Below are 12,276 nucleotides of genomic sequence, written 5' to 3'. Positions count from 1 at the left end.
AAGAAATTGATTTCTTTTTAACGACTCAAAATATTAAGTCATAATTTGGCATATGAAACGATGCAACAATTTGTAATAGGAAACTAAGATTTTTTCCGCTTTTATGCCAGTTTGCAGACATATGATTACAGAAAATATATAGTGTATTGCTTTTTTAATTTCAAAATTTTGACCTGTGGTCCTATTTTGGCGTTTTAAATTTTAAATAAGTTTTTAATATTTCATGACATATTTAAAATTTTTATTATATTTCATTCGAATTCATTTTTTGAACAGTCATGTTTATTTAATTTGAATGTAATATGACGCTAAATAAATAGTATGACAGAAGTTCTCGAACCTTTCAAACAGCCCTCGTTCAGTATATTCCAATATAAATTTGTCGTACCCTAGCTCTAGGGGCAATTACATGATTTCCTTGAATCCACACCACATGGGATTCTGAATATTAATATACTGTGACTCAGTTGTTCGGAGAAGATTTAAAATAAAGAGTTCTTTTTGTATTGTGTATAACTCTGGCCCTCTTTTAAAGCTCAACCCTAACCCAAATGGGCAATAATTTGAGAAACTTGAATCAACTACTTGATGATGTTTGTATATCAGCGAAAAAAGGTTAAGATAACGAACAGTGATTGATCTCCAAAAAGAAAAAAAAAACAATACAAATCTGTGAACAGGGCAAATATCACGGACCCCGGAAATTCCTGCGTCTAAGAGCATCCCTTGTCGACTGGTCACACCCGCCATTAGCTCTATGTATTAATCAGTCAAAATACGACCCAATGACTTGCTAACAAGGTCATTATAACGACCACAGTATTTACAAAATACTGATTTTAAACGAGTTTGTTGAAATTTATTGTTATAAGATATTTTTTCTCATCTATTTTCATATAATTTAATTCTGGTTTTTACGTGGATATAAAATCTATAATTTGATTGGATAAAAAAAATATACTTTATATCGTATAAATGTGTTGCCTACGTCACGATGACTTGCGTCAAAACGTATCGATCCGCATAACGTTACATTTAAAATTTGTACAATTAAAAGTCATTTTCTACGGGCAATGATCTTTTTTTTTACACTTAATGAATGAAAATTAAATTATAAGGAATGAATTTAATAGCTACCCAATTTATACGGTATAAACTGGATTGAAACAGTTTACGCTTTTTTATAAACCTCTTCGCCTTTATAAATCGTAAACTGCCCCAACACACTTAAAACCGTTTAAATTATGTAGTTATTAAATTCATTCCTTAAGTAGAGCTTTGATCTCAGTTTTGCCCCATCCTAGCTCATCGGTTACCATTAGAAATTGCAGTATACAGTACAAATTACGACTAAATGTTTTTCTGCGATTCATAAGAATTATGATTTCATGTAATTTCCGATGTATTTTTAACTTTGATCTCGTTAGAGCCCCACCCTTACAATTGAGTCCATGATTTGAATTCATTTCAATCTTACTGATGGTTGGACATACTGGCATAATAATAAAAGTTGTTTTGGATTTAATGTCCTTGGAAAGAATAATTTTCAAGGCAGACGTGTTATAAAGTCTTCCAAAAATTTGGCGACATTTTGAACATTTTAACGATTTTATGGTAATTTCTTTTGGCAATGTTAGATATTTGTTGGTGGAAAAATGACGACAGAGAGCAAAGTTTATTCCTGCAATATTTTAAAGTTTGGCATGAAACTCTGGAAATCGCCAGCGGACACTAAAATGTGTCAAATTCAGCAGAGGAACAAAGGATGGTAGACCGATAAAAATAATCCACTATCCGGATTCCCAAGAGTTGTGAGGGAGAAAAATAGCATCTGTAAAGGGAATCAGAAAATTCCCCAGCAGGGGTGCATCTGAGAGGATGGGAAATATCAATAATCCCTTTTTATAGCCCTATATTGTGATTTGAACAAATTTGAATATTTATTGCATAAAAATTCTTCCATAATAACATAACTCATAGTATGATCCCCGATTAAGGCCCCACCCTTGAACTGGGGGCCATAATTTGAATTTTAAATTAAATATACTCACGATGAAGAAGCAAATTTATTATTAAATTTTGTTTTTCATCTGGTCAAGTGGTTCTTGATATGAATATTTTTAATTAACCCCACCATATTTTCATCTTTTCCAAGTTATTTTCCCCTAAAGAGTTTATTTGACAAAATCTGACTCTACTTATACACTATGGTACTCTTCGATCAACAAAGGTCAGTGAAGCAGTTCTTCGCCAAAAGTGTTGTAATATTTTACATGTATTTTTCTTCTTCTTTTTTTTTGTCAATGATTATGTACATTAGAAATATCAAGTACCAATACAGAATACAATTTCTAATGATTTTTAGGTTTTTTTCCCGTGTTGATACATATAGTCATTGCCTTGAAGAGGATTCGTTATCTGTTAGCAGACTTAAAGAAACTCAGTCACCTATGGTAGTTCATCTAACTTCAATTTTCATGATTATGACGAATGAATGATCAGAATACAATAAAAGGTGTCGTAAATTTTAGCAGAGGTGTAAGATGCGACAATTATAGCCTTTCTTTTAAAGTACGCACTTAAAATAATTATGAAACCATATGGGCGGGACAAATGTCAGTGTTACACAGTTTTACCTTCAAGGATTTACTTTTTGATGAAGAGGCTCACAAATTTGCTGACTCGTTTGACTGCATATTTAAAGACAAGGTAACGTCCACTGCATCTATTAGTGTCTTGTACACTGCATCCGCAGTTCCGAAACATTGAATATCAGCAACAAGGGTGACATTTTCTGCATTGAGTTTGGACTTTATAATAAAATATAACATGTCTTCGATGTTTCAAGCAAGCAAGCAATTGCAGGCAATTCGTAATCAATTAAAACAAATGGATAAACAGTACAGAGATGGATTTAAGACAGAATATATGGAGGATTCTTCCGAAGCAAAAAATGATGATTCAAATCAACTTCGTTCTTTGGAATTTGCTAACAAGGTACAATTATATGTTTTCTTTAATTTAAAGAATAAAACGATTATTTTCAGTCAAGACACCATCGTTAAATGTTCAAAACCTCAAAGGAGGATTTTTTTTTTACCTAAGTGTTTTTTTTCAATTATTTTTTTTTTATCTTTAAATATCCAGAGAAAGGGAACTAGGGATTTAGAGACTTGCATTGAAAAGGTGATGCTAAAATACTAAATCAATAACATATATCGGCATATTTTGAAGGTTTATGTTGCTAGCCAAAATTGGTATCGAACAGATGTTTAAAAAGCTATATTATATTACAAAAATATAATATGCACTGCAATAAATTTTAAACAGAAATATACTACAGAGTATCTATGCTCCGAAGCTAAGTGCGTCCATTTCAATGGATACAATCGTTCCCCTGAAAGTTTAAATAAAAACACATTGATTTCCACTGCTTCACATTGAAGGTACGATAGAAACGCAAGAAATAGAATATCTTTTTTTAAAATTTTTTTTGTTCAGTGTAATTATCATTATGTTTTGTTTGATATGATAATTTCTGCTGTACATTCATCGATTAAAAGAACTTATCTAGTAAGTCAACGACATCATAAATCAGGCATGCATTAATTTTGGTTTGGAATCAGACGCCCCAAGTGTGTGAATGCAAGTCTTGTTTTTTGTTTAATTAAATTAATTATACATAAGGATAAAAGTCCCGAATGTTATTCAGAAGGTTTAAGAAATAGGGACACGTGTCATTGAGGTTACGCTTATGGAGATTTGAAATTGATCATGTAAGCAAAAAAGTTACGCAAACAACCACAAAACTTTTTTTTCTTCTAGATATATCCTTTTAAAGTCACTGACGAGAATATCCTTTTCAGCGGGCGTGAAAAATTGCTTAATAGAGACCACGGATAAAAGTCATAGATAACATCAAAATATTGCTTATACAGGGCTGTAAGAAGGGCGAAGAGTTAAATTACAAAGGTATTAAACAAAGTACCCTCCTTACTGCATCGTAAAATTTTGAATCATGGTTTTTTGGGGTTTGCTTATTTGTTAATTTATGTCGACCTAATTCACGTCTGGAATTCGAAATTTATAATATGCATATAAATGTGCATCGATAAGAGAAACGAAAATGCCTATTTGGAGAACGTGAGAAGTCTGAGGAAAACACTCAATTTGTTGAATATGCCCCTCATATTTACTTTTGAATAATAAACAAGATAAACAGTAACGTGGAAGGATATAAAGAATTAAATATTATTATTCCATTGTTATCAACAGTTTTTCTCGTTAGACACGAACGTTATTTTTTTTTCTTTGAAAGTCTTGATACATATGCATTAAGCTTGTTTGAAGTCTTCTTTTATTGTTTATAGTTTTATTTAATGTCCATTGATAAAGTATTTTCTCATATAATACTTGTCCGTTCGTGGATTACTTTTTAAAGTTTCGAGTTTTAAAAAATGAAATTCTTACACCTCGGATCTTTGCTGTTGTGCTTAATCACGTGACCGTATGCACCTTATGTAAGCTTAAACGTGATATACCGCATTTTTGTTGCATCGTTTTTATTGCCTCTTCTTTTTTCACAAAATAACAATCTGCATATACACGATTAATCCCCTCGCAAGAAGTTGTTGGGGATATAGTAACGCGCTTGTTTGAGTGTGTGAGTGAGTGCAAAAGTTTTACATCGGGATCAATCATGGCATTTTGCTGCCTTGCATAATTTTGAATATTTGTTATTATTCTACTTTTTTTCGTTAAGTTTTGTATTGCAATCACAGAAATATACATTTGTAAATCAAAACAAATTAAAAATAAGATTCGGTATTTTAACATTATTGTTCTTTTCTTTTAATGTACAATGTAAATATTGAATTGTATGCAATAGGCTTCAGAATTATTCTTTCCTCGACTCAAAACTTAAATGCTTAATAATAGAAATATCAGGGATAAAAATATCATAAATTAAAATTTTGTAGATTATGTGACATGTTTCCTTTAAATATGAATAAACCATGTAAACATGATGTATGTTTCGACTAAAGCAACCATGCATATATGCACTTACGTTTCGAGGATTATTCTCAGTACTTCAAGCTGCGAGAATAAAATGACCCTAATTAGCATGATTTTTCTTTCTCATTTTCCTTTTTATTGAATTGTATCCTTAACAATAATTCAAATGTGTTTTGTGATTGATTGCTATAATGAAAACTCAGTTAATTATATAGATTTACTGATGAAAAATGATTAGGAACCAGTGGCAGTCGATAAGAATTTTGTATCAAACTGCTTTTTACAAGCAACCGTTTGCTTTTGTTCTGTTTTGAGTGATGACTGTTTTGTAAGAAACAGGCCTCTTAGAAATGTGTTCTGCGAGGGATGGTTAGTTTTGTGCTATCCTTGTTATTCATATATTACAGCGCCTTTTAATAAAGATCATCAAATAATTATATTTCGTGCTCTTTCATTTTCGAGACTTATAGGTATTGATATACATGTACATATACATTGTGTAATTTCGATTCATTCATATATGTATATTCATTCAGACGCGTTATATTTAAATTGACAGTGTATTGTACAAGGCACTCAAGAGGTTACATGTACTTGTAGATATAAAACTTGCGGGTATCGATGTCTTTCAAATTGTTAAATAAAAATCAACTTTCGCGATATCATTTTTTTTTTGCAGAATTTTATGTGGCATATTATTTTTCAGGCTGGGACGAATGAGGAAACATCGGATAGTACTTCTGCTACGCAAAGCATCACAGAATCATCGAACGTGCAGTCGCTTTTGGCAGGGCAAAGTTATTCACCTGTTACTGAATTTGAGCATGTCGAATCTGTGCTTTCCACACTAATAGAGGATTCACACGGAGACTCGCAGGAAATTATGCCTCTATCCCATGAATTACGCCAAGCCATTACAAATATGGAAGACATTGAAGATGTATGTAGCAATATCACTTCAAAATAAATATAGGACATATTATTATTATTAATAGTTCGCCCTTCTTCGTGTATTAAAGTTTAAAGAGAGATAATTATAGTACTCATTTATAATTATTTTTAATCCTTTGTTTTATACATTGGGTTAATTTTATACCTATGTATGAACCAAAACCGTGTGAACATCTACTGAGGTATAATCATTTTGACATGACATGAAATAAGAGTGTTTGCTGCTTTAAAATGTTTTTATGAGTAAAAGAGTTAAAAATGTCATTTATATAAAAAACTTAATGCTTTTATTTCACCAGTTCATGGTCAAGCACAATAAACATATCAGTCATTGTAATTCGGTTGTTAACCTGTACGTTCAAATATTCGTAAGATTTCCCCTAGAATTTCAATTCATTCATCTTTACAGGTTGACAGCCTAATTGGCGATGTCATGAACTCGGTCCAGATTGATTCATCGTATGATGAGGATCTTCATTGTATTGAACAGGCCGTGACATGCACAATAGTAGGTTACCACATATATATTCAGTGCGACTAGACTTCCGTACAATTTCCCACATCACTGAACATTTCTCTAATTAGTCAGAAAACATATTTTTTCATGCAGTTTGAAGGTCTATGATGTTTTCCCACCTTTGACAGAAATGTAACGTTTTCTGAAAGAGAAAAAAATGTAAAGGAGAAAAAGAATATTATTATCATTCTTTAAAGCTGATGTCCAAATATTAGACGTTTGAACAGAACATTTTTCACATTAACTCATTACTAAGATTAGAATCTATTCAATTTTTCATTCATAAACAACATGGAAACATGCAATTTCGAAAAAAAGAGAAAAAACACTTCATGACTCAAAGGTCATTATTTATAACCATAAGACTAATTCATACATTTGCTATTTCCTTAATTGGTTTTATGCTTTTCATTTTCTTGAGATAACTTGCACGTATTCATTTACAAAACACACACACCTACAAATATTAAAAATTTATTTTCTATGCATTTGTTGTTGTTTTTTTCCCTAGAGCAAGACCAACAGTGAAGGGAATCAACCAGTGACATTTTCGTCGAAAGAAGAAGAAAGAACGTGGAAAAAGGAAAGAATTAAGAAGGACAACCATAATATTAGTAAGTATACAGAACATAAAAAATTATACAATATCAGTCCCTAAACACTCATATTAGTGTTTAATATGAGTGTGCACGTACATGTATTTATCAGTCCGTATACACTCATATTATCAACATCGGTACAAATCCATACAGTCATGTATCATCAATAAGATAGATTGTAACCACTCATATTATCAATAACATCAAGTTCACATTCAATACCAAACATCAGTACAATATAAGTAGACATCAAATTAATCAATAAAATGGAAAGTAAACACACATATTATCAATAAAATCATCAAGTACACGAGTTATTTTACCTATAACACCACTGTTAAGTACCCATACATATTATCATTAAAATAGCATGTAAACAAATTACATGTATCAATAGTACCTTTAAGTACACAGTCATCTATTTTATCAATTGAATAGAAAGTAACGCTCGTATTATCCAAAACTTCAGTAAGTACACATACATAAATAAAATAGAATGATTTTTTTTCGAGATAATAAACAGTAATTAAACTCAAAAGTCCATGGTAACAATACAAATCGGTAGCAGAAAATAAGCGTTCATATTATCCTTAACGCCAGTAAGCACACATCCATATTACCAATAAAATAGAAAGTTAACGCTCAACCAGTAAGCAAATATCCATATTATCAAATGACAATAAAATAGAAAGTAAACGCTCATATTATCCACGATATCAGTAAGGACACATATTTTCAACAGCATCAGTTCGTGCACACTCGTATCGAGAAGCTATAAAATTGCGTTCTAATGATTGATAAAGTGAATTTTCTGTTGTACAACAGTTTGAAAAGTGAAAAAAAAACTGTTAAAAAATGATAACACTAATGTCAAAAATCCTTTTTTGAAATAAAAAGACTCGAGTAATTTTAGATGTCCATCCCTTCATATTCGAAATTTGTAGATATTTTTTCACATTCAAGATCTAATCTAATAATTATGTACGAAAAGGATAACCCTGTCTATTCACTTCAGGAAATCATTTATTACATACAATTTTTATTATAACAATATGTATGATTTATTACAATTTAATTTACCAGTTGAGCGAAGGCGAAGATACAACATCAACGACAGAATTAAAGAATTAGCAACACTTTTACCACCAAATACACATCCGTGAGTATTTTTTAATAACTTCTCGCATATTGACATAAATTTCATTTGTTTTGTTCACAAAGGATACGCTAAATATTTTGTATGAAATATTATGCAAGTTTTTTCAATGTAATAAATGAGTTTCAAAATATTTTATCTAAATAAAAAAAATATATTTTTAGTAACTAAGGGAATATTTAAAAAACTGATTTGTCTTTTGGAAAAGTTAACAGAATTGATGATTTTGAGATTTAAATTAAGTATGACACTTTAATGATCAAAAAATAGCTCTCAAATATAAAAAAAAATATTAAAAAAATAAAAGCAATAATGAAATAATGCACTTCAATGACATCAGTTTATACCTTATACTTTTTTATGCCCCTGGATCGAAAGATCCCGGGGGTATATTGTTTTTGTCCTGTCTGTCTGTTTGTCTGTCTGTTGTCAACTTTAACCTAGCCCATAACTATTGCGCTGTCAAGGGTAAGGCTTTAATATTTGACGTGAGAGTTCATTATGACAAGACCTTTCATTGGGTACCACCATATATGACCTTGACCTTGGAGTTTGACCCAGTTTTGCAAAATTTTAACAAACTTTAACCTTGGCCATAACGTTTGAACGGTTGGTGCTAGGGCTTTCATACTTGACATGTGTAATCCTTGTGACGAGACCTTCCTTTGGATACCAACAATTGACCTTGACCTTGGGGTTTGACCTACTTTTGGAAAACTTTAACCTTTGCGATCACTTTTGAACAGTTGGTGCTAGGGCTTTCATATTTCACATTTGTAATTCTTGGGAGAAGGCCTTTCCTTTGGCACCATTAAGTTTGACCATTTGACCTTGATGTTTGACATACTTTTGAAAAAAAACTTTAACCTTTTCCATATCTATTCAATGGCTGCTGTTAAGCCTTTCATATTTCACAGGTTTATTCCTGCTCGGGACAAGACCTTACTTTTGGTATCAACATATTTGATTTGCATTTGAGAAGGTTTAACCTTTGTTATAAGTTGCCATACGGGGGCATCAGTGTTTCACAAACACATCTTGTTCTCTGTTTTTGCGAGGTTAATTTTACAGGTTCAATCATTTACATTGAATGATTCAGATCTACATTGTACTTTCTGCAGATTTGCACCTTTTTTTTTTAAAAAGATGTTTTTATTATTATTTTAGAGCAATGAAATTGAACAAAGGTTCTATTCTAAAAGCGTCAGTGGAATATGTGAAGGAATTGAAAAAGGACAAACAGAAACTTATTTCTTTTGAAGCCAATCAGAAAGCGATGGAAGCTAAATACCAGAAAATGTTGATAAGAATATTTGTAAGTTATTCCTAAAACAATAAGTATATTCATGATATTTGAGTTATTTAATTTAAAAGACAACCATATGTTTTCCATTCTGACTGTTAAGATAAAATAATATGCAAAATTCTGCATTTGCTTTGTAATTTTTCTTACAGCATGTGTAAATGAATGATCGATATCTATTTCAGCAACTTGAACTGAAAATGAAATTATATGGATTAACGGAAGATATTGATCGTAGTCAGACAAAGAGGAAGAAGCGACCCAGAAGAAGGCTTTGCGAAATTGATGCCATGGTGGAGGATCTAATGAAAAACAGCCTGCCAGAAGCAACGAAATCCGATGGAAAATCAATGAATCAAACGGTTGATAAACAATCGACTGCAGACATTCAACATTCAAGTAAAATCACAGCAAAGTCGGCAAAAACAGGGTTGAGAAACTTTATTAGCAAGAAGTTAGCATGCGATAGCACAAAAAACAGGAATCAAATCAAAACATCGAACAGTTCACCAAAACTGGAAATTGGAGCCCCCCGTCAATATTCCAATTCAAGATCTGAAGAGAATGGGAATATAAATCACGTTGAGAAAAACATCAACCAACCCTCTACGCTATCACCTGAAACTCCGATAAATATTGTTCAAATTCCTGAACAAACCGAAGCATCAAATCATGAGCATACAAGTTATTCACTTTTCCATTCTCCATCAAGTGCTGAATTGAGCTTAGATCAATGCAATCTTTTGCTAGATTTGTTTGGAGCAGACAATATGACAATACTTCAACCGGAATCAGAGGCTGAAGTCACCCCCGTCTCTTCTCCATCTCAAATTGAAGACAAGTGCACGTCTCCGGTTCTATCCCCCGTTACACTGACGACAAATTTGCTTGAAGCATTACTTCGGAAGTCCGATGGAAGCTCATCTTCTTCAGAGACGAATTCTTTGGAAACATCCACAGAAAGTACATAATGGCTTAAAAACATTTTAAAGATTGTTTCACAGAAAACTTTATCCATGAACAGTTCATATGACTCAACCTTGACCTTTAAATAAGACAATCAATCAGTAATAGAGAATAGAATCACAGTTGTAGCGTTTCAGTAATCATATAGGATAATATTTAAATATATACGAAGCTCACTTTTGTTTGTATACATAAAAAAGAATTTATTTTTTGGAAGTATCTCATTTTTTTATGTATATATTCTTTCATTAAAGTGTACTGAAAACCATGACCTCATTCACAACATGGAGACTCATTAAAACACCATGAATTAAATCACTCACGATCTGGTTCGAAACGAGAATTTTCTTGGTTACATAAAAGTTCCACATATGACACAGAGTCGCAACGGCAATAAATATCTCAAAAGAAAAGCCAGAAATGTACTATTAACACCGTTTCATAACAGGAAAAGTCAAGTCAACAAATTTCATAACACCCAGACACGCATCAAAAATCCTGAATAAGCTCCATGCTGCGTTTTAAAGTTCATCGTCGTTTATTTTAAATAGATAATCCCGTTCTTATCTCGTCAGTCTCAAATATCTTAACATGTCATTTTTTTTTAAATGACGAAGAATATTTGTAAATATAGTCTTACAGTGATTAGCATTTTCATAACTTTATTCGGATGTAGTGATTTACGAGTTTTGCCTCCTGTATCACTAATAAATTTCTTCCTTTGATATACTGTTGAAATTTAATACCGGTAATGTAACTTTGACATTCAATAGCCCAATTTACTATTCGTTATCAAATTGCCTCATATACCGTTATATTTAGCACTTCTAAGTATAAAAAATCTTTCTCAGTTTTGTAGAGAGTTTATTTTGCAGAGTGCTCAATTTTTAAATATATTTACCCTCTCTATATAAATGGAGTGCTCCGAATTCATACGATGGATACATGAATCTAAGAATAAAGAAAGATCGGTCATCCCTCACTCACACGCCCATTTAACTACAGTGTGTACTAGATTATGGACACTGCCAATACATCAGCCTCAGTATTATATGTCTGTGGTATACAGCATATTACTTTACATTTACATAACTGCCTCTTATGTTACAACTTTAAATTGTAATCTTTTATTTTTATATTTTTGTATATATTAAAAAGCATTATTTTTTATGTAAATTGTACATGTAATAACTTTTTAAATAAATATATTTTAAATCATATCCTGTTCCTATTCATTTAGTGGAGATAACTCTTTTATTATTATTATTATTAACTTAAGGTACAGGTTCTCATATGGGATTTCTAGTGGTCAAAGGTGCAATATTTTGAAATAAGGATGCTGGATTACACTAAAGCAAAAATCTACAAGAGATGAATTATTATGATTAAAGTTCATAATTAATAAATGGGGTAATTTGGAAGGAACCTAATACACGTTTTCCATTTACCTACCTGACTTAGGCTACATAATTGTAGACGTTTGACATCTACTTCTCCACTTCATTAAATTTATGTGACAAGTGTATACAATGGTTATGTATTTTAATATAAATTAAAAATGTAAGACAATATTCATAATTAATTTATTATAATTGCATAATGTTAAAGTGAATAGCCAAAAAAAATCTATGCATTCTCAGTGGAAAAATGGTATCAATATAATGTGGACAAATTTGCTTTCGAATGTGTTCTGATATACTTGATGAAATTTTGGAGAAAAAATTGGAGGATGAAAAAAGACGAAAAAATTAGCCCCATTAATTAAGCA

At 31.4% G+C, this 12,276-nt stretch overlaps 1 protein-coding gene across 1 annotated transcript; it reads left to right on the top strand.

Annotated features, from left to right (window-relative positions):
- Positions 1-2,797: 2,797 nt before the first annotated feature.
- Positions 2,798-11,660, top strand: LOC133205982 (uncharacterized). The gene is made up of 7 exons (XM_061341886.1): positions 2,798-2,997; positions 5,723-5,956; positions 6,377-6,475; positions 6,996-7,098; positions 8,167-8,242; positions 9,407-9,554; positions 9,728-11,660. The coding sequence occupies exons 1-7, from the start codon at positions 2,830-2,832 to the stop codon at positions 10,511-10,513; spliced, it is 1,614 nt and encodes a 537-aa protein (XP_061197870.1). The 5' UTR covers positions 2,798-2,829; the 3' UTR covers positions 10,514-11,660.
- Positions 11,661-12,276: the final 616 nt, after the last annotated feature.

The sequence above is a fragment of the Saccostrea echinata genome, unplaced genomic scaffold (genome assembly GCF_033153115.1).
Source record: "Saccostrea echinata isolate AGI-Se365-2 ecotype Australia unplaced genomic scaffold, CSIRO_AGI_Sech_v1 ptg000054l, whole genome shotgun sequence".
Taxonomy (NCBI): Eukaryota; Metazoa; Mollusca; class Bivalvia; order Ostreida; family Ostreidae; genus Saccostrea; species Saccostrea echinata.
The sequence above is the reverse complement of the archived record's forward strand: the minus strand, read 5'-3'. Positions and strand labels throughout refer to the sequence as shown.

Coding starts and splice junctions, on each gene's coding strand:
- LOC133205982 (XM_061341886.1), top strand. CDS start 2,830: ATGTCTTCGATGTTTCAAGCAAGCAAGCAATTGCAGGCAATTCGTAAT. Junction 6,476..6,995: donor AGGCCGTGACATGCACAATA/GTAGGTTACCAC, acceptor TTTTTTCCCTAG/AGCAAGACCAACAGTGAAGG. Junction 8,243..9,406: donor TTACCACCAAATACACATCC/GTGAGTATTTTT, acceptor TTATTATTTTAG/AGCAATGAAATTGAACAAAG.